We start from the raw sequence: 21808 nt of genomic DNA on the forward strand, positions 1-21808 counted from the left end.
GCTCTCCGCATTGCTATCAGCTTGGCTGGTCGTTCATACTAATACAATTAGCAGTGTTAGGGGGGTGGGAAGCTGATGGGTGGGGATCGGACGTTGTGGACAGCGACTCCTACAGGTCGGTTGGTGCGCCTGCGCAGCAGAATCAGGAAGTATCGGGGGCGGCGTGCCCTCCAAAAACACAGACCCCCCCCCCGACGCTGAGAGATCGCGCTGTGCAGGTGGAAAGATGCGACGGTTGCTTCCTCGAGTACCGGAGGGGGGGACACGTGATGCAAGGCTTCGTCCACATTGCAGCCGGCTTGTGGGAGGCATGGCCTAACAGCGTTCGACAGCACCACTAGAAGTGTGTGGTGGTGTCTTTATGACCCACTAGAAGTGTGTGGTGGTGTCTTTATGACTCACTAGAAGTGTGTGGTGGTGTCTTTATGAGCCTCTAGAAGTGTGTGGTGTCTTTATGACCCACTAGTAGTGTGTGGTGGTGTCTTTATGACCCACTAGAAGAGTGTGGTGGTGTTTTTATGACCCACTAAAAGTGTGTGGTGGTGTCTTTATGAGCCACTAGAAGTGTGTTGGTGTCTTTATGACCCACTAGAAGTGTGTGGTGGTGTCTTTATGAGCCACTAGAAGTGTGTGGTGTCTTTATGACCCACTAGAAGTGTGTGGTGGTGTCTTTATGACCCACTAGAAGTGTGTGGTGGTGTCTTTATGACCCACTAGAAGTGTGTGTGGTGTCTTTATGACCCACTAGAAGTGTGTGGTGGTGTCTTTATGACCCTCTAGAAGTGTGTGTTGGTGTCTTTATGACCCACTAGAAGTGTGTGGTGGTGTCTTTATGACCCACTAGAAGTGTGTGGTGGTGTCTTTTAGGGCTGGACGGTATGGTGTAAAATTTATATCACGGTATAATTTGAAGCATAGACGATAACGGTATACATCACGGTATATTCATTCATCTTAAAAATGTCTATATAAATGCTTCTGAAGTGTTAAAACACTGGTATGGCAGGCAGCTATCACTGTACTCTTGTATTACTAGGACATATTTCACATAGTACAGAGGTATTTTAAGAACATTTATTGTGCAAAACTGCCACAGAAAAATGCAAAACCTTTTTTCAAGTTACTTCCATCTCTGACAGAGAAGCTGCGAAGGTGGTTTCAGTTCTCCTTCCTGGTTTAGGCCTGGCCTACTTTCCATTAGGGCTGGGCGATATAACAATAACGATAAATATCGCGATATATTTTAATAATCGATATCGAATATCGAAATAAAAAAAAAATCGAAAAATCGTTTTTTTTTTTTATATATATATTTTTTTACCTGCAACAGGGCAGTTTTAAAACCAGAGACAGTGGACAGACTTGTCTTTCTTGCCTGCAACTTAAAGTAATGGCTTTGCTTGTCCAAATGACAATACTGACCAAATTCAGATTTTTTTCTCTTGTCCATTTATTTTGTTTGCTTTCTAATTTAAAATACATTTTGAAACCGTCTGTACACAGTAGGCTATGTGTGCTAGCAGAACTAGTCTCCAGTCACGAGTCACAATGCACATGTGCGGTGGTTTGTCCACCAAAAAAGCGCCAAAAGATCGAAAAGAAACTAGCAGAGCCAGAACTGTTCAACTCCCCTGGTGCCACAGCCAGCAGAGAAGCCGGTTTACTTTAGCTTTTAAACCAGCTGCAGCCTGAGAACTGGAGTGTGAGGGGATGTAACACTAAAGATGGCGGCAATGACAAAGAATTGCTGCAAAATAAACATACATATGTTGTTAAAAAACAAAAAAAAAAAATTATACTTATAACAATTCGATAATTATCGATATCGAGAAATAAAATAAAATGTTCATATCGTTATCGCGATATGATTTTTTTCCATATCGCCCAGCCCTACTTTCCATTGACACCAATTTATCTGCCTCCCTCCCTCCCTCCCTCCCTCCCTCCCTCCCTCCCTCCCTCCCTCCCTCCCTCTCCCTCTCGCGCACCACGAACCGCTCAACTCCTCCAAAATCCCTAAAGCAGGTGTTCCATTTCCATACCTCTCCCTCTCTCTACTCTCTCCCTCTCCCTCTCCCTCTCCCTCTCGCGCACCACAAACCGCTCAACTCCTCCAAAATCCCTAAAGCAGGTGTTCCATTTCCATACCTCTTTACCTCTCCCTCTCCCTCTCTACTCTCTACTCTCCCTCTCACCTCCTCCAAAATCCCTAAAGCAGGTGTTCCATTTCCATACAGCTAGCTGGTCTTCTCCTCTGTGTAGTGCCTTCTTCACGTAGAACACGAGGGGAGAGAGAACGCCTGCAGCAGGGCTCTACGCTACACCAACACTGGGGAGCCCTGGCGGAAGAACCACAAAGATACAAAAAAAAAATGCTGCTAGAATGAGTCTGGAATTCCTGTCATTTCTGTGTTTTTTTTTTTTTTTTTTTTAATATTTGAATTGAAACTTCGATTCTCTGGCTCTGGGTTGCGAGCAAGTTTAAAACCCCAATGTATAACTTTGTGAATAACATGGGGGCCGTTAAACTATAAAGAAAATGTGCCAATAGATAACATTCAGCCACTAGAACAGCGGCGTGTCATTGATTTATGTCAGGTGCGTTCCACCTGGGGAATAGGTGGGGAGGGGATACATGTAATTAATCAATGTTTCTAAAATCTCTGGGGATTTTTTTTTCTCTCTTTTTTTCTAATGATCACTACATAGAAATTGTATCCATCTATAGCACCTTTCATTCCTATGAAAAGATGCAAGGTGCTTCCACTGTCGTGACGGTACATACGACGGGGAGCTTGAATCTTTCCATTCGTCGATCAAATCTACCCTCATCCAGCGCCCGTCCTGAGAGTCAGGGTGAGTCAGGGTGAACACGGGTCTCTTGTTGTGCCTTCATTACTATCGACAGATCCAGCAGACAGTAACCTCAGGACAGAGAGAGAGAGACAGACAGACAGGCTGTAGCTGCAGTGAGACAGTAACCTCAGGACAGAGAGAGAGACAGACAGGCTGTAGCTGCAGTGAGACAGTAACCTCAGGACAGAGAGAGAGAGACAGACAGACAGGCTGTAGCTGCAGTGAGACAGTAACCTCAGGACAGAGAGAGAGAGACAGACAGACAGGCTGTAGCTGCAGTGAGACAGTAACCTCAGGACAGAGAGAGAGAGACAGACAGACAGACAGGCTGTAGCTGCAGTGAGACAGTAACCTCAGGACAGAGAGAGAGAGACAGACAGACAGGCTGTAGCTGCAGTGAGACAGTAACCTCAGGACAGAGAGAGAGAGACAGACAGGCTGTAGCTGCAGTGAGACAGTAACCTCAGAACAGAGAGACAGACAGACAGGCTGTAGCTGCAGTGAGACAGTAACCTCAGGACAGAGAGACAGACAGGCTGTAGCTGCAGTGAGACAGTAACCTCAGGACAGAGAGACAGACAGACAAGCTGTAGCTGCAGTGAGACAGTAACCTCAGAACAGAGAGAGAGACAGACAGGCTGTAGCTGCAGTGCGACAGTAACCTCAGGACAGAGAGAGAGAGACAGACAGGCTGTAGCTGCAGTGCGACAGTAACCTCAGGACAGAGAGAGAGAGACAGACAGGCTGTAGCTGCAGTGAGACAGTAACCTCAGGACAGAGAGAGAGAGACAGACAGGCTGTAGCTGCAGTGAGACAGTAACCTCAGGACAGAGAGAGACAGACAGGCTGTAGCTGCAGTGAGACAGTAACCTCAGGACAGAGAGAGAGACAGACAGGCTGTAGCTGCAGTGAGACAGTAACCTCAGGACAGAGAGAGAGAGACAGACAGGCTGTAGCTGCAGTGAGACAGTAACCTCAGAACAGAGAGAGAGAGACAGACAGGCTGTAGCTGCAGTGAGACAGTAACCTCAGGACAGAGAGACAGACAGGCCAGACTGTAGCTGCAGTGAGACAGTAACCTCAGGACAGAGAGAGAGAGACAGACAGGCTGTAGCTGCAGTGAGACAGTAACCTCAGGACAGAGAGAGACAGACAGACAGGCCACGCTGTAGCTGCAGTGAGACAGTAACCTCAGGACAGACAGACAGACAGGCTGTAGCTGCAGTGAGACAGTAACCTCAGGACAGAGAGAGACAGACAGGCTGTAGCTGCAGTGAGACAGTAACCTCAGGACAGAGAGACAGACAGACAGGCTGTAGCTGCAGTGAGACAGTAACCTCAGGACAGAGAGACAGACAGACAGACAGGCTGTAGCTGCAGTGAGACAGTAACCTCAGGACAGAGAGAGAGACAGACAGGCTGTAGCTGCAGTGAGACAGTAACCTCAGGACAGAGAGACAGACAGACAGACAGGCTGTAGCTGCAGTGAGACAGTAACCTCAGGACAGAGAGACAGACAGACAGACAGGCTGTAGCTGCAGTGAGACAGTAACCTCAGGACAGAGAGACAGACAGACAGACAGGCTGTAGCTGCAGTGAGACAGTAACCTCAGGACAGAGAGACAGACAGGCTGTAGCTGCAGTGAGACAGTAACCTCAGGACAGAGAGAGAGAGACAGACAGGCTGTAGCTGCAGTGAGACAGTAACCTCAGGACAGAGAGAGAGAGAGACAGGCTGTAGCTGCAGTGAGACAGTAACCTCAGGACAGAGAGACAGACAGACAGACAGGCTGTAGCTGCAGTGAGACAGTAACCTCAGGACAGAGAGAGAGAGACAGGCTGTAGCTGCAGTGAGACAGTAACCTCAGGACAGAGAGAGAGACAGACAGGCTGTAGCTGCAGTGAGACAGTAACCTCAGGACAGAGAGAGAGACAGACAGGCTGTAGCTGCAGTGAGACAGTAACCTCAGGACAGAGAGAGACAGACAGGCCAGACTGTAGCTGCAGTGAGACAGTAACCTCAGGACAGAGAGAGAGACAGACAGGCCAGGCTGTAGCTGCAGTGAGACAGTAACCTCAGGACAGAGAGAGAGACAGACAGACTGTAGCTGCAGTGAGACAGTAACCTCAGGACAGAGAGAGACAGACAGGCCAGACTGTAGCTGCAGTGAGACAGTAACCTCAGGACAGAGAGACAGACAGACAGACAGGCTGTAGCTGCAGTGAGACAGTAACCTCAGGACAGAGAGAGAGAGACAGACAGGCTGTAGCTGCAGTGAGACAGTAACCTCAGGACAGAGAGAGAGAGACAGACAGACAGGCTGTAGCTGCAGTGAGACAGTAACCTCAGGACAGAGAGACAGGCTGTAGCTGCAGTGAGACAGTAACCTCAGGACAGAGAGAGACAGACAGACAGACAGGCTGTAGCTGCAGTGAGACAGTAACCTCAGGACAGAGAGAGAGACAGACAGGCTGTAGCTGCAGTGAGACAGTAACCTCAGGACAGAGAGAGACAGACAGACAGGCTGTAGCTGCAGTGAGACAGTAACCTCAGGACAGAGAGAGAGACAGGCTGTAGCTGCAGTGAGACAGTAACCTCAGGACAGAGAGAGAGACAGGCTGTAGCTGCAGTGAGACAGTAACCTCAGGACAGAGAGAGAGACAGACAGACAGGCTGTAGCTGCAGTGAGACAGTAACCTCAGGACAGAGAGAGAGACAGACAGGCTGTAGCTGCAGTGAGACAGTAACCTCAGGACAGAGAGAGACAGACAGACAGGCTGTAGCTGCAGTGAGACAGTAACCTCAGGACAGAGAGAGAGAGACAGGCTGTAGCTGCAGTGAGACAGTAACCTCAGGACAGAGAGAGAGACAGACAGACAGGCTGTAGCTGCAGTGAGACAGTAACCTCAGGACAGAGAGAGAGACAGACAGACGGGCTGTAGCTGCAGTGAGACAGTAACCTCAGAACAGAGAGAGAGAGACAGACAGGCTGTAGCTGCAGTGAGACAGTAACCTCAGGACAGAGAGAGACAGACAGACAGGCTGTAGCTGCAGTGAGACAGTAACCTCAGGACAGAGAGAGAGACAGACAGGCTGTAGCTGCAGTGCGACAGTAACCTCAGGACAGAGAGAGAGACAGACAGGCTGTAGCTGCAGTGCGACAGTAACCTCAGGACAGAGAGAGAGACAGACAGGCTGTAGCTGCAGTGAGACAGTAACCTCAGAACAGAGAGAGAGACAGACAGACAGGCTGTAGCTGCAGTGCGACAGTAACCTCAGGACAGAGAGACAGACAGGCTGTAGCTGCAGTGAGACAGTAACCTCAGGACAGAGAGACAGACAGGCTGTAGCTGCAGTGAGACAGTAACCTCAGGACAGAGAGAGAGACAGACAGGCTGTAGCTGCAGTGAGACAGTAACCTCAGGACAGAGAGAGAGAGAGACAGACAGGCTGTAGCTGCAGTGAGACAGTAACCTCAGGACAGAGAGAGAGACAGACAGACAGGCTGTAGCTGCAGTGAGACAGTAACCTCAGGACAGAGAGAGACAGACAGACAGGCTGTAGCTGCAGTGAGACAGTAACCTCAGAACAGAGAGAGAGACAGACAGGCTGTAGCTGCAGTGAGACAGTAACCTCAGGACAGAGAGAGACAGACAGGCTGTAGCTGCAGTGCGACAGTAACCTCAGGACAGAGACAGACAGACAGACAGGCTGTAGCTGCAGTGAGACAGTAACCTCAGGACAGAGAGAGAGACAGACAGGCTGTAGCTGCAGTGAGACAGTAACCTCAGGACAGAGAGAGAGAGACAGACAGACTGTAGCTGCAGTGAGACAGTAACCTCAGGACAGAGAGACAGACAGGCTGTAGCTGCAGTGAGACAGTAACCTCAGGACAGAGAGACAGACAGGCCAGGCTGTAGCTGCAGTGAGACAGTAACCTCAGGACAGAGAGAGAGACAGACAGGCTGTAGCTGCAGTGAGACAGTAACCTCAGGACAGAGAGAGAGACAGACAGACAGGCTGTAGCTGCAGTGAGACAGTAACCTCAGGACAGAGAGAGAGAGACAGACAGACAGGCTGTAGCTGCAGTGAGACAGTAACCTCAGGACAGAGAGAGACAGACAGGCTGTAGCTGCAGTGCGACAGTAACCTCAGGACAGAGAGAGAGAGACAGACAGGCTGTAGCTGCAGTGCGACAGTAACCTCAGGACAGAGAGAGAGACAGACAGGCTGTAGCTGCAGTGCGACAGTAACCTCAGGACAGAGAGAGACAGACAGGCTGTAGCTGCAGTGAGACAGTAACCTCAGGACAGAGAGAGAGACAGACAGGCTGTAGCTGCAGTGAGACAGTAACCTCAGAACAGAGAGAGACAGACAGGCTGTAGCTGCAGTGAGACAGTAACCTCAGGACAGAGAGAGAGAGAGACAGACAGGCTGTAGCTGCAGTGCGACAGTAACCTCAGAACAGAGAGAGAGACAGACAGGCTGTAGCTGCAGTGAGACAGTAACCTCAGGACAGAGAGAGAGAGACAGACAGACAGGCTGTAGCTGCAGTGAGACAGTAACCTCAGGACAGAGAGAGAGACAGACAGACAGGAAGCACAGGGTCACCTTGACGGGTTAAGTTAGCCTCAGAGACGGGCAGAGACAGCCAGACGGGCAGACAGACAGACAGGAAGCACGGGGTCACCTTGACTGTCTTCTTGGCGTACTTCTCCAGGGCGGCTCCCTGGGTCTTGAAGATGGCCACGTTGGCCTTGAGGAGGTCCTTCCTCTCCATGCCCTCCTTCCTGGGCATGGAGCCCACCAAGATGGCGACGTCCAGGTCCTTGAAGCCGACCTCGACCTTGTCGGTGGGGATGACCTCTGTAAAAAAGGGGAGCAAATGGGACGCAAAACAAAAAATCAGCCTGTGGACTCCCTCCCTTCGTGAGACTCTTTGGGGATTTGCATCGTTAACCAATGTGTTGGAATCTCTGAAGGAGAAATCTCCTGCTCGGAGATCCTTTTTTAAAAAAGGGATCTCTCTTCTGTATTGTTACGGTTGCATTATTGTTATAGAACACAGTGTGAGGATCTACAAGATCTATGGGAGGAGGAGGGTGTAACTTATGATGTGCACTTAATACAATTATAGTGTATAGAAGTATAATATAGAATACATTATATAGATATGCGTGTGTACGCGTGTATAAATGAATGAACCTAAATATGCAATTTAACCGATAGATACACAACTTTTATTTATTATTTATGTTCATTTAATTGTGTTGATGTTTCCATTTCGGCTAAATAAGCATGTACATTTAGTTTGGTGAACATTGCACTTAGTCCATCAGTGTACTGTATGTGTGTAGGGGCAGGTACAATAAGGTCTATCAGTGTACTGTATGTGTGTAGGGGCAGGTACAATAAGGTCTATCAGTGTACTGTATGCGTGTAGGGGCAGGTACAATAAGGTCTATCAGTGTACTGTATGTGTGTAGGGGCAGGTACAATAAGGTCTATCAGTGTACTGTATGTGTGTATGGGGCAGGTACAATAAGGTCTATCAGTGTACTGTATGTGTGTAGGGCAGGTACAATAAGGTCTATCAGTGTACTGTATGTGTGTAGGGGCAGGTACAATAAGGTCCATCAGTGTACTGTATGTGTGTAGGGCAGGTACAATAAGGTCTATCAGTGTACTGTATGTGTGTAGGGGCAGGTACAATAAGGTCTATCAGTGTACTGTATGTGTGTAGGGCAGGTACAATAAGGTCCATCAGTGTACTGTATGTGTGTAGGGCAGGTACAATAAGGTCTATCAGTGTACTGTATGTGCATGTAGGGGCAGGTACAATAAGGTCTATCAGTGTACTGTATGTGTGTAGGGCAGGTACAATAAGGTCTATCAGTGTACTGTATGTGTGTAGGGGCAGGTACAATAAGGTCTATCAGTGTACTGTATGTGTGTAGGGGCAGGTACAATAAGGTCTATCAGTGTACTGTATGTGTGTAGGGCAGGTACAATAAGGTCTATCAGTGTACTGTATGTGTGTAGGGGCAGGTACAATACGTTTTCTTCTTCCGGTTCCTTTCGGCCATGGAATTTAGTGGAGCATATTGATATGTACTGTTGGGACTGTAATAATTCCATTTACGAATAAATAAAAATAAAATGAAATGATAAAAGATCACTAGTGGGACTCAAACCCATAACGTTGTAGGGATGTGGGACCACACCCCACAACAACGCTCCTGGTTTATAGATCTGAACTGTATTGATTTGTTCCCCAACTAGTGATTGATCACAATATGTCAATCAGTGACGTCGCACCCGTCAAGACTATTTCAGTCCCCGATACCTGGGCTTTGCGTATCGGTCGATACCGAGTACCGATCCATTACTTTTTAATGAAACAGTATAGATTTGGGCAGTCATTGGACAGAAAATAATTATAATATACATTTTTCTCCATTAAGAGGATTAACGTGTAAAACAAAATGCAGTAAATCAAGTCACTTTGCGTCGATGATTTCTGGCACGCTAAGACTAGTTTCTCTTGGTATCAGATCTTAGTATCTGGGGAAATTCTCTGATACCGATATTATATCTATTTTTAACCTGGCATGATCAGACCCGATAACAGCATCAGTGCAGCTCTAATGTCAATCAATCAGCCCATATCGATTGAAAAATATATAACAATCCTATTCTTATTATATCTTCGCTGGCATCTCGTCCTTCCTTATCAAACGATAAAGGCGTGTCTCAGGCCTCTGAAGATAACGTGTTGTTCCTTACAGCCAAGCAGACAGAGCCGATAAACGGCATCCGGTCAAAGTAGACGACAGACTGTGATGAGTTTATTTAATTTTTTTATCAGGGTGAACTTCAGCCGGGGCACAGAGAACACCCGCCCCCCCCCCCCCCCCCCTATTGTCCCACCACTAACGGGATTGGCTGGAATTTCCCCCCACAAAGGCCTTCAGCACCCGGCCAATAGGGCGCCGTCTGACTGACACTCCTCCCCCTCCTTCTCAGAGAGAGGCTGTTGTTATGGTGAGGGTTGCACATAGTGGTCGGAAAAGTACCACGACGGACGGTGTGTGTGCCCTCACACACACACACACACACACCAAAGACCTTGTACCGCTGCACTATAGGGGAGGTGTAGTGTTGGTTACGCCATTGCCGTTTTTCGCGTGTTCCACCCTCTGTTCCAACGCAATGTATTTCCCCATTGCCCATTTCTAAATCCGTCTCGTTTAAAACAAATAAAGCATGAACATTTGCACGGTGTACCTTTCTGTGCTTATTCATCCACAATCTATGGCTCAACATGAGAAAATATTCACAATTAAATCATAAAAATAATAAAATAATCGCCAAATTTTATTTCAACCAGAAATGCTTAAACAATAATGTTAAGTGATAGAAGGGAACTCGTTTTGTGCAAAAAAGAAAATGGGAAGCTTTTTCAATTTCCATGCGGCAGAATTGTTACAATAATAGCCGATAATCCATTTTCCCCAATGATGAATCCCTATACGGGGTGGACCAACCAGTGACGCCAGACTAGGGCTGGGCGATAAAACGATAATGATAAATATCGCGATAAATTATTTCCTCGAAATAAACATGAAACGTGGTCGCAAAGTTTCGATGTATCGATTTTCCAAGTTTGGCTCCGTTCAGCCTCGGCTCAGCACACTCACCACTAACAACCAACGTTACGTGATGACGTCCTTACGCACCACAGCTGAGCTCAGGACTCAAGGCTGCTAGGATACTTAGCTTGCACGTCGCTGTTTTTATATATTTACGTGCCGAGTATGTGTGTGGCGAGAATTCTGATGCCACGGTTATAGTAGTGTGTGATATACGGTGGACGTCGTTGCAATGTATTGTGGCGGAACAGAGTATTTTAGGGATATTTACTAGTACATTGTCATGGAATACATCGCTTGTAAACGAAGCTGGCTAGGTTAACTAGCTTGCACGTCGCTGTTTTTATATATTTACGTGCCGAGTATGTGTGTGGCGAGAATTCTGATGCCACGGTTAGAGTAGTGTGTAATATACGGTGGACGTCGTTGCAATGTATTGTGGCGGAACAGAGTATTTTAGGGATATTTACTAGTACATTGTCATGGGATACACAGTACTGCTCGCTCTGGCTAACGTGCGCGGACTGATGACGACATCAACTCGAGACATTCACAGCAGAAAAATAAGTCTATTAATAGCCCGTCCATCGGCGCCGGGCATAAAAAGTTAATTAAACTTGACAGACATTATATCGACGATAATTATCGATATCGAGTTATATGAAAATAATTTTATAATTTTATCGCGATAACGTTTTTGGTCATATCGCCCAGCCCTACGCCAGACTACACCTCGCTATATCCAGTGGGTTTTAAAATACGTTGCAGATGTGCGACAGGTGCCAAGAGTGCGTTCCACGGCCCAGCGTGACGAGGCAGAACAGAGCCCCCCCCTCTCAGCAGGGGGCCACTCTGTAGCCCTGCTCCGCTGTAATGATGTCTACACGGCGTTTCACACGCTACTACTGCCGTGCTGTACATGTCAGAATACTTCCCAAAGGTCAGAATACTTCCCAAAAGGTCAGTGAATACCACGATCACAACACCAGAGGGAGCTCCACAAATAATGTTCAACGCAGATTTGGCTCAAACAAGGGACTAAACGCACGTTTCGCGATTATGCCACATCAATGTGGAACAGCCCTACCCACGGCTGTAAAGGAATGTGAATCACTACCCACTTTCAAAACCACCCTCAAAGAGCACCTACTTACTACGGGTGGCTGCAATTCGAAACTGGCCCCGGTAAATGTACAGTAAATGTCCTCCTAACCCAGTAATACACGAGACCCTCTTCTTGGGACCAGGCAAGGTTTCGTTGATAATTTAATGTACAGTTACACCCCCCCCCCTCCACCCCAACCTCCTCCAATGTACAGTTTCTTCTTCCCCCTCAAATGTATATACTCTTTTTTAGACTCTTTTTGTATCACAAACAGTATTATATTTGTAGATCTGGTATGTCATAAATGTATAGATGTAGCAGTACTGTCTATCTGTATGTCATGTTATGATGAATTGAAAATGGGGGACCCTGATGTAAACAAGACAAACGTCTTTCTCTGGTCTGCATCCCCTTAACAATTGTGTATTGAGCCATACTGTATTGTACCCCATTCTGCAATCTGTTAATACAGTTTTCAATCAATCAATCAATCAATCAGTCAATCAGTCGGGCGGATACGATGCGTCGTCCCACCCCTATAGCTCTCAGCAGTGGAAGGAGGAGGCAGAACAGGACCCTCACTCACCTCTCAGCAGGGGCAGAGCACAGTCCTGCAGCTCCATCACCACGCCGTCCAGAACCGGCAGCATGGGCGAGATGTCCAGCAGAACCAGGACGATGGGCTGAGGGCAGGAAGGTCATTTAATAGCCACAGATCGGAGTTTCCCCCCTCAAGACTATTACGTTATATCAGTGTTTCCCTCAAGGTTCTTGGGTTATAATTAGGGATGTCAGATATTATCGGCCGATATCGGCATTAAAATGTGATATCGGAAAATATCGGTATCGGTTTAAAAAAAATTTTTTTTTTTTTTTTTTTTTACATTTCTATAACATTTATTTACCCAGGCAAGCAAGTAAGAACAAATTCTGATTTTATTTATTGTCAAAAGTATGCATAATGTTGTGTTAATTCCACAACAAGAGATATCTAATGTTAATTACCTAAAATTATTAAAAATTTTGGAGGGGGGGAAACTCTGCATACATCGGTATCGGAAATTAAGAGTTGGACAATATCGGTATATCTGTAAAAAAGCCAATATCGAGCATCCCTAGTTATAATCTGTGTTTCCCTCGACGTTCTTAGGTTATCTGTGGTGGTAGGAGGAGGCCTGGCTGGGAGACGTGTTAAAAAAACAATGCAGATTTATTTTTCACATAAATTAGTAGTAGTAGTAGTTTAGTCAGTCAGTCATCATCTCACACAATACAATATACACCATCATTTAACAATATTTGATTTTACAGTGACTGAAAAGGTACAGACTGAAGCATAATGCTTATAGGCCTGTCCTATAATTCTTAACAATTTACAAAAATTAAGACTCCAAAACGGTATTATATAAAAAAGAAAAAAAAAAAAACAGTATTATTCACCCTTGTAGTTTTCAAAAATAGCTTTACAAACAATTTTCTTAAAAACCAAAATCACACATCCAAGAACTAATAATAATAATGCATTTTATTTAAAGGCGCCTTTCTGAGCACCCAAGGTCGCCGTACAGGGTTAAAAAAAAAATACAATTTCACACAGTAAAAACACAGTATTACAGAGTTACATAGGGGAGCAGTTGTAATAAACTTAAAAAGTGAGTACGCCAGAATGAACAGATGTGTTTTGAGACGGGAAACAAAGGTGGGGAGGTTGTCTATTTCACGGATTTCTTGTGGTAGGCAATTCCAGAGGCGGGGGGGGGGGGGGGGCACAGCGGGAGAAGGCTCTGGATCCCATGGTAGTCAGACAGGAAGGGGGAGTGACAAGTTGGAAGGAAGAGGAGGATCTGAGTGACCGAGAGGGAGCGTAGGACTGGAGGAGTTCCGTGAGCTAAGGAGGGGCTAGGTTATGGAGAGCCTTGAAAGTGAACTCTATATAAAACAGTTTTGCACACGTTGATATAGTTTTGACAAGTTATTGGGAGTTAACGAGTTTGAATATGGCCACCACCCAGTGATGTCATCATCGGGGACATTGAATCCTTGTGTCGTGTTAAAAGAACACAGCAACATTTGGGGAAATTATTAGCTTATAGTCTTCTCCAGAGGCTATAGGCTGCATGTTAGCCTAGCTGAGCACACTGAAAAGCGGACATGATCGGTTAGCCTTCGGGGGAGAGGTGTTAGTTGGACAATGCCCAGGCTAACCGGTCATGTCCGCTTCCATTCATTGTGCTAAGCTAGGCTAACGTGCAGCCAGATAGCTTCCTACTGAACGTACACAGAGAGGAGACTGGTATCCATCTTCTTGTCTCTCTCTGGAGAAGACGGTAAGCTAATTTCCCCAAAATGTTGGCGTGTTCCTTTAATTACAGCTAATTTTAATTATAAGGTAGCAGTCCCTATAAGACAAGATATTGCTATTTTATTCATCCATTTCACGGAGCTGTAATACACACGACACAAGGATTCCATGGCCGCCGATGACATCACTGGGGGCCACGTTCAAACTCCTTTACGCTCCGTAACTGTCCAACTAAATGAATTTGTGCAAAACTGAGTTTTTGGACGTGCGTGAGATTATGAGCAAAATAAATAAGCATTGTTTTTTTGGGTGGAGTAGTGCCCCTTTAAGATGGCCAACGGTCATTGTGTCACCTTGGGCAATCCATTTGTGGTGGTGGGTCTGTGTCGGGTGCCTAGTGGGAGGGGCGCCAAGAATAAATCTGTGTGTGTGGGGAAACTATATATCAATCAAAACATTACAGGCCTCCACAGACCCTCATCTGCACCTCGATTACACTGCCTACTTGTTCATATGCGTATATTCAAAGAGATCATTAACGGAACGTAGACCAATCGCAGTCACTCTTATTGTCTGGGACCAAATACGGCCACGCCCCATTCCCAGTAAAAAGTGGGAATCTCTAGAATGGGTTTTGGGCGACGGTGTTTACGGAAGTGCCTCTCAAGGTGACGATTAGACAACACTTTCTGTTGTCAGTAGATGGCAGCATTGGTTTAAAATTAAAAAGGTGAAAATGTTGAAAACTACAACATGAATACATTTCCCAAGACCTTTAGCACAGGTCACAGGTCACTGGGACGCGTCTATTCTTTGACGCGATCTGAACAGCGGTAAACTATTAATGCGACCTCAGTACAGTGACCGCGAATGGTAAACTAATTATCTTAAAGGGGAACTATTTTACTATTTCTTTCACTATTTGGGCACTTTTACACAATTCCTGTGAGTCTATGGAACACCTCTGTAATATATATATTTTTTTTATTCATTGTTTTGTATTTCTAATCAAGTCCTCAAAAACAGCATTTTTCTACCTCAAGATTTCGAGCTGTTTTGAGCCTGGGCTCCTAAACCACTGCGCCGGGCCGGCCCCCCTGAACATTAACATGCAGCAGTGACTATATGACATCACATATAGGCACATTTTCAAACGACTCAGTTCAGTGAGGGTGAATATTGTGAGAGGAGAATTGGAAGAATGCGCCAATATGAGAATTTTTAGACATAGATCATATTAATATAAGTTCACATAGCTAGGAAACAATGCTAAACACTCAAAAAGGCCATTTATAAGATAGTTCCCCTTTAACAAAAGTGCATCATTACCATAATGTTTGTTGTCTAAATGGAAACAAAATGGTACAATTTAAGATTTTAAATGTTATCCGCATATAAAAGGACAAATAAAACATCGTTAATTTGTAAGAAACCTCAATGAAAACAGCGCAGGGGTAAGTAATATTCGCTGTCGTTATGAAAATGTGATAGAATCCTATAAAAATGTGAACGCATTTGGTCACCGTGACGTTATATTGTTTACACTGCTCATTTTTTATTTTCTACTGTACTATAATTGTATTACCTGCATTATGTCTTTTACCATAACCCTGCCCAGTGCCCATACCTGTACCTCCCTCCCCCATGATGCCCGAATTTCCCCCAAGGGCATCAATAAAGGAATAATGTTATCGTTATGCTACTCCATGATGTAATGTGTGTGTACACAAGTTCAAGTTCAAGTTCCTTTTATTGGCCAGGCCGGTGGAATTCAAGCACGGTGCAGGTGGTAGCTGCGACAATACACCACATAAAACTAGGGATGTCCGATATTATCGGCCAATATCGGCAGTAAAATGTGATATCGGAAAATATCGGTATCTGTTTAAAAAAAATAAAAAAAACAATAACAATATTTGTTATATATATATCCAGTGAAATTATTAGTTACCTGAAATTATTCAGTTTTTTGGACGGGGAAACCCTGCATATATCGGTATCGGTTGATATCGGTATCGGAAATTAAGAGTTGGACAATATCGGAATATCGGTATCGGTAAAAAAGCCAATATCGAGCATCCCTACATAAAACATAAAAAGACACATGGAACAGTACAGTACAGAAAACACCACCTAGAACAAATACATGACAGAAACAGTACAGTACGAAAAACTATAGATTGAGAGAGAGTGAGGGGGGGCCCCCGTTACCTGCTCTGGGCCGAACACATCTCCCTTGGCGATGCTATACAGCAGGGAGTAGGCGATCTGCCCGGCGGCGCCGGTCACCAGAACACGGATTGGGTCAGCCTACAACAACAAAAAAAAAGAAAAAAAAAGACAATTAACATTTTATTAACAGATTGCAGAATGGGTACAATACAGTATACGGCTCAATACACACAATTGTTAAGGGGATGCAGACCAGAGAAAGACTTTCGTCTGGTTTACATCAGGGTCCCCCATTTTCAATTCATAGTGACTGACATTTATGACATACACAACATAACATAGGGACATATACATGACATACAGGTATATAGTAACGTTACATGTGTGACATATGATATGCAAAATACACAGTACCGTTACCCATAGATCCTAACAGAGAATATATACATATGATGGGGATGAGACTGTACATTAGGAGGGGGTGGGTTGGGTGGGAGAAAAAATATACACATCCGGTGGGGAGAAAATATCTAATACAGACGGTAAAAGTTATTATTAACCAAAACAATGCGGACACGCATGACGACAGTGACCTACATAGACCGTGGAGGAGACGGAAGCGGCAGTAACCACATCAGACCGGCGCGCCGCTCACGTTGATCCACGGTGGTCGACACGACACAGACAACATTACAGAGACCCATCGTTCCAATAGGGTCCAGCTGCAGCGCCGGAGAATCCTCTCACTGGGCAAGCCTGTGGCAGCCACGAACCTGCGCTGTTTTATGTGAGCGTGTGTTATTGGAATGATCGATTGAAAATTGTATTAATAATCCGCCTTGTTTCAAACTGGTTATGCTTAGGCCCAGGGACGTGCACAGGACTTTAGAGGGGCAGGTGCTCAAAGGCTGAAAGGGGCACTATACCTGGCGTGGGCCTTTTTGGGCGGGGGGGGGGGCCTTTTTATGCTTTTTGGGGGGTTTTGGTGATCAAATATCGAATATTGAACTATAATAATCAGTGCAGGAGCTCACTTATCCTTGAAAGACACTTTTATCACAGACTTAAAAGGCCCATACATCTCCATAAATGTTCAGGGGGGAGGGAATAAGTGCTTACCCTACAGACCCCAAGAAGTGCTGTATATTCTGTATAGTTTCATATAAATGCATTTTCTTTTCCAATCCCGATTTGTATTTGAGATTCCCAAATCCCATCGGACTTGACTTCTTCGTGTCCCTCAGTGAGTGTAATACCAGCATTCAACTGTATGCGCCACAGCGGTTTCTATCATCATCATCATCACCACCCACGCTATGCATAAAATATATAGGTCCGCGGAGAGGCACGCTGAGGAGGCCGTGCAAACTGCAATGGAATATGGGGCATCTCTCTCTCTTTACCTAATATTTTGATTCCATCCTGAAATTTCTCAGTTGGAAGGGCAGTCTATATTATGCGTAAGGGCAAAAAGATTTTTTTTTTTAAGGACACTTTTTTTTATGAGGCTCAAAAAGGCAGGTGCTCAAGCACCCCTTGGGCTCTATGTGTGCACGTGCCTGCTTAGGCCCTCTTTCGAAGTCGGTTATGCTAACGAGTTTGGAATCAGGGCTGGTGGTCTATCGCGCCCTGCTCTAAAGATAAACTAAGCATAAGCAGTTCGAAACAAGGCGGACATTAATAAAATGTTCCATCAATCAATCAATCATTCCAATAACACACGGTCACTTAAAACAGCGCAGGTTCAGTGAGAGGATTCTCCGGCGCTGCAGCTGGACCCTACTCCATAATTCAAAAGGTCGCGGACTAGTAATCCCCGCATTTTAGTGCAAATACAACAGAGCCTCTCCCACCACCATGCGAACATAAATTCATCATCATCACGTCCTCCTCCCTCCCTCCCTCACCGCCGTCCTCGTGGTTGAATAATAAAAAAAAGAAAAAGACGACACGACGACGGTTATTATGTCAGTGGTTTGATTTATTGCTGCTGCTGGTGAAGTGGTGATGATGATGACGCCGCGCGACATTAAGATGTAAAATGGTGGCAAACATTTGTTTGTGTAGCAGCGGCAAGTTGGGGGGGGGGGCAAATTTAAATCGCTAATTATTAAGACACTTAAGTCGCATCTTATTCAATTACGGCGCGATAAAATCTTTAATTTTTTTTTTAATTAATTATTACGAGCTTAAAAAATATAATTGATTGACACTGCGATTAACCAATGAAATGACAACAGCGTCGGACCGGGGGGAGGCGGGTACCGCGCGCGCGCCCCTCTCTCTCTTTCTCAATGTCATCTCTAAAAAACACACAAAGTACGTAGTAGCACAAACACACAAAATAATAATGATTCAGAGGGAATAATAATGTAAAAGAACGTCACCTTCATCGCACCCCGCTATTATTATCAACAGACACAAAACACCTGAACCTTCTTACCATTTCGGAACGCTGTTAGTCAGAAGAAGGACCGGTAATGTCGCTGCTCTGCAAAGACTCGCGCTCACCCTTCTCTCTCCAGACCTCAGACTACACAGAGGGGTCACCTCTACCACGCGCGCTTGAATGAATGAAGCGTGCAACGTCATCACGCCGCGGTGGATCATCATGACACGTGCGCGCAAGTAACGCTGGGATATGTAGTCCGCTTTTCGTCGCCGAGCGCACGTGCACGTGCAGCATCACGGGAAAAGAACACACTCCCCCAGGAAGCACCGCGCCGTCGAGTCACGCCCACCTCGTCATAATACGCTGTGAAAGGTTATCGCAGAAATCTTCCCTTTCCTGACATCTCGTGTTCGACTGCAGGTCTGCACCGGTGCGTCAGTGTTGGATTACAAACTCCACAGGGTAGGGGGAAAAAAACTGAATACTATTATAATTTTGGTATTTTTTTTGGGGACATTAGATTAGATTACATTTGATTCAAAGTACAGCATGTACAACGAAGTTGGCATTGATTGATTGATTGATTGAAAACTTTATTAACAGATTGCAGAATGGGTACAGTTAAGGGGACGCAGACCAGAGAAAGACTTTCGTCTTGTTTATATCAGGGTCCCCCGTTTTCAATTCATCATAACATATATGACATTCACGACATACAGATAGTAGATAGATACAGTACTGCTGCTACATCTATACATGTATGACATACCAGATTTACAAATACAGTACTGTTTGTGATACAAAAAGAGTCTAAAAAAGAGATATATACATTTGATGTAGAAACTGTACATTGGAGGAGGTTGGGTTGGGGGGGGGGGTTGGGTAGGCGGGTGGGGTTGGGTAGGTGGTGTGGGGGAAACTGTACATTGTACAACTGTACAAGCAAAACTGTACATTGGAATATCGACAAAATCTTACTTGGTCCCAAGAAGAGGTTCTCGTGTATTATTGGGTTAGGACATTTACTGTACATTTACAGGGGCCAGTTTCGAATTGCAGTCTCCCGTAGGTGCTCTTTGAGAGTGGTTTTGAAAGCATCTAACCAGAGTGCAAGGTAACAGTAAAGTGCATTACTATACAGCTACTGAGTAAATATGCTAATCTGATGTATGTACAGTATTATTACGTACAGTGATACAAGTATGAATACACCATGGTAGTAAGCCATGCTGGCCAGACAGTATCACTAATAAGAGTAGGTGAGGGATATAGACTCAGAAGAAGCTTCTATCCCCAGGCCATCAGGCTGCTCAACGAACAATAAACACTATGCAACAACCATCAAATGCACACAGCACACACATCCACACGCACACACTCACTTTAAACAAACAACACACTGCAGCACCCACTCACCTAAACACACTTTATATTTATTGGTAAAGGATTTGCACTACAACTCGTACACCTTACTGTAAATTGTACCTAAATTGTACCTCATCCCATTTCTGCTTTGCACTATATAGTATTGTATATTAGTACATTGCATAGTATATTGTATATTGTATGGTAGCGTTACTTCTATTCTGCATCGAACATTGTACATATGTCTATACTGAACACTGTCTGTGACCTCTATTTTTACTTCTTTTTACATGCTATACTATTTTATTTCATACTTATCTTGTCTAGCACAGTCTCTGGGGCGTAACAGTAAGAAGCATTTTGTATAAAAGTATTCTGTACTTCTGTATGACAACTATTAAAGAAACTTGAACTTGAAACTTGAAACTTGATATATACAGATATAGATTGGATGGATTGGATTTCAGTGGGGGTAGAGGGGAGGGGTTATTACTGCTGGCCACACCACCTCAGGCCCTGCCAAGAGAGGTCTGGACTGGAGAAATTCACAGTATAGTAAGTGACTAAACTCACAACCCACACCTAAGATCAAAACAAAACAAAAAAAAGTAAACAAAGTGCAGTACCAAGCAGCGGTCCTTTGCCTAGAGGTCACTGTTTGACGGAATTACAGACTATACCTTTAACCCCACATGTAGCATCAAGGACAACATTAACCCCACATGTAGCATCAAGGACAACATTAACCCCACATGTAGCACCAAGGACAACATTAACCCCACATGTAGCATCAAGGACAACATTAACCCCACATGCAGCATCAAGGACAACATTAACCCCACATGCAGCATCAAGGACAACATTAACCCCACATGTAGCATCAAGGACAACATTAACCCCACATGCAGCACCAAGGACAACATTAACCCCACATGCAGCATCAAGGACAACATTAACCCCACATGCAGCATCAAGGACAACATTAACCCCACATGCAGCATCAAGGACAACATTAACCCCACATGTAGCATCAAGGACAACATTAACCCTACATGCAGCATCAAGGACAACATTAACCCCACACGGGAGGCTGCAATTCGAAACTGGCCACCGTAAATGCCCAAAACCCCCACCACCTCCTAATAGACAGTCTCCTCCCCACCGCATGTATATTGTCCCTCCCACCCACCCACCCCCTCCTAATGTACAGTCCCCTCCCCATCATATGTATATACTCTGTCAGGATCTAGGGGTAACAGTACTGTATATTTGAATACCGCTTATGTCACAAATGTATCAGTACTAAATACCTATATGTCCCTATGCCATAAATGTCATGTATGTTGTGTATGTCATAAATGTCTATATGAATTGAAAATGGGGGACCCTGATGGAAACAAGACAAACGTCTTTCTCAGGTCTGCATCCCCTTAACAATTGTATGTATTGAGCCGTACTGTATTGTACCCATTCTGCAATCTGTTAAATAAAGTTTTCATTCATTCATTCATGTAGCATCAAGGACAACATTAACCCCACATGCAGCATCAAGGACAACATTAACCCCACATGTAGCATCAAGGACAACATTAACCCCACATGTAGCACCAAGGACAACATTAACCCCACATGTAGCATCAAGGACAACATTAACCCCACATGCAGCATCAAGGACAACATTAACCCCACATGTAGCATCAAGGACAACATTAACCCCACATGTAGCATCAAGGACAACATTAACCCCACATGTAGCACCAAGGACAACATTAACCTCACATGTAGCATCAAGGACAACATTAACCCCACATGTAGCATCAAGGACAACATTAACCCCACATGCAGCATCAAGGACAACATTAACCCCACATGTAGCACCAAGGACAACATTAACCCCACATGCAGCATCAAGGACAACATTAACCTCACATGTAGCATCAAGGACAACATTAACCTCACATGC

The 21808-nt window shown here is 45.1% G+C and overlaps 1 protein-coding gene across 2 annotated transcripts in view; it reads right to left on the reverse strand.

Annotated features, from left to right (window-relative positions):
- The window catches only part of LOC311231862 (malate dehydrogenase, cytoplasmic-like), a 51256-nt gene that overhangs the window by 9410 nt on the left and 20038 nt on the right, over positions 1 to 21808 (reverse strand). The window contains exons 1-4 of one of the 2 annotated variants that reach the window (XM_084318485.1): positions 18532 to 18663; positions 16128 to 16226; positions 12201 to 12297; positions 7548 to 7723 (exon numbers count right to left, since the gene is read on the reverse strand). In XM_084318485.1, coding sequence (XP_084174611.1) covers positions 7548 to 7723; positions 12201 to 12297; positions 16128 to 16226; positions 18532 to 18534 — 375 coding nt within the window. In that variant the 5' untranslated portion in view covers positions 18535 to 18663. Of the gene's footprint in view, positions 1 to 7547; positions 7724 to 12200; positions 12298 to 16127; positions 16227 to 18531; positions 18664 to 21808 lie in introns of those variants that run through there. The other variant, XM_084318484.1, reaches the window with a different exon arrangement.

Source organism: Notolepis coatsorum (assembly GCF_963971535.1).
Source record: "Notolepis coatsorum genome assembly, chromosome: 7".
Classification (NCBI taxonomy): Eukaryota; Metazoa; Chordata; class Actinopteri; order Aulopiformes; family Paralepididae; genus Notolepis; species Notolepis coatsorum.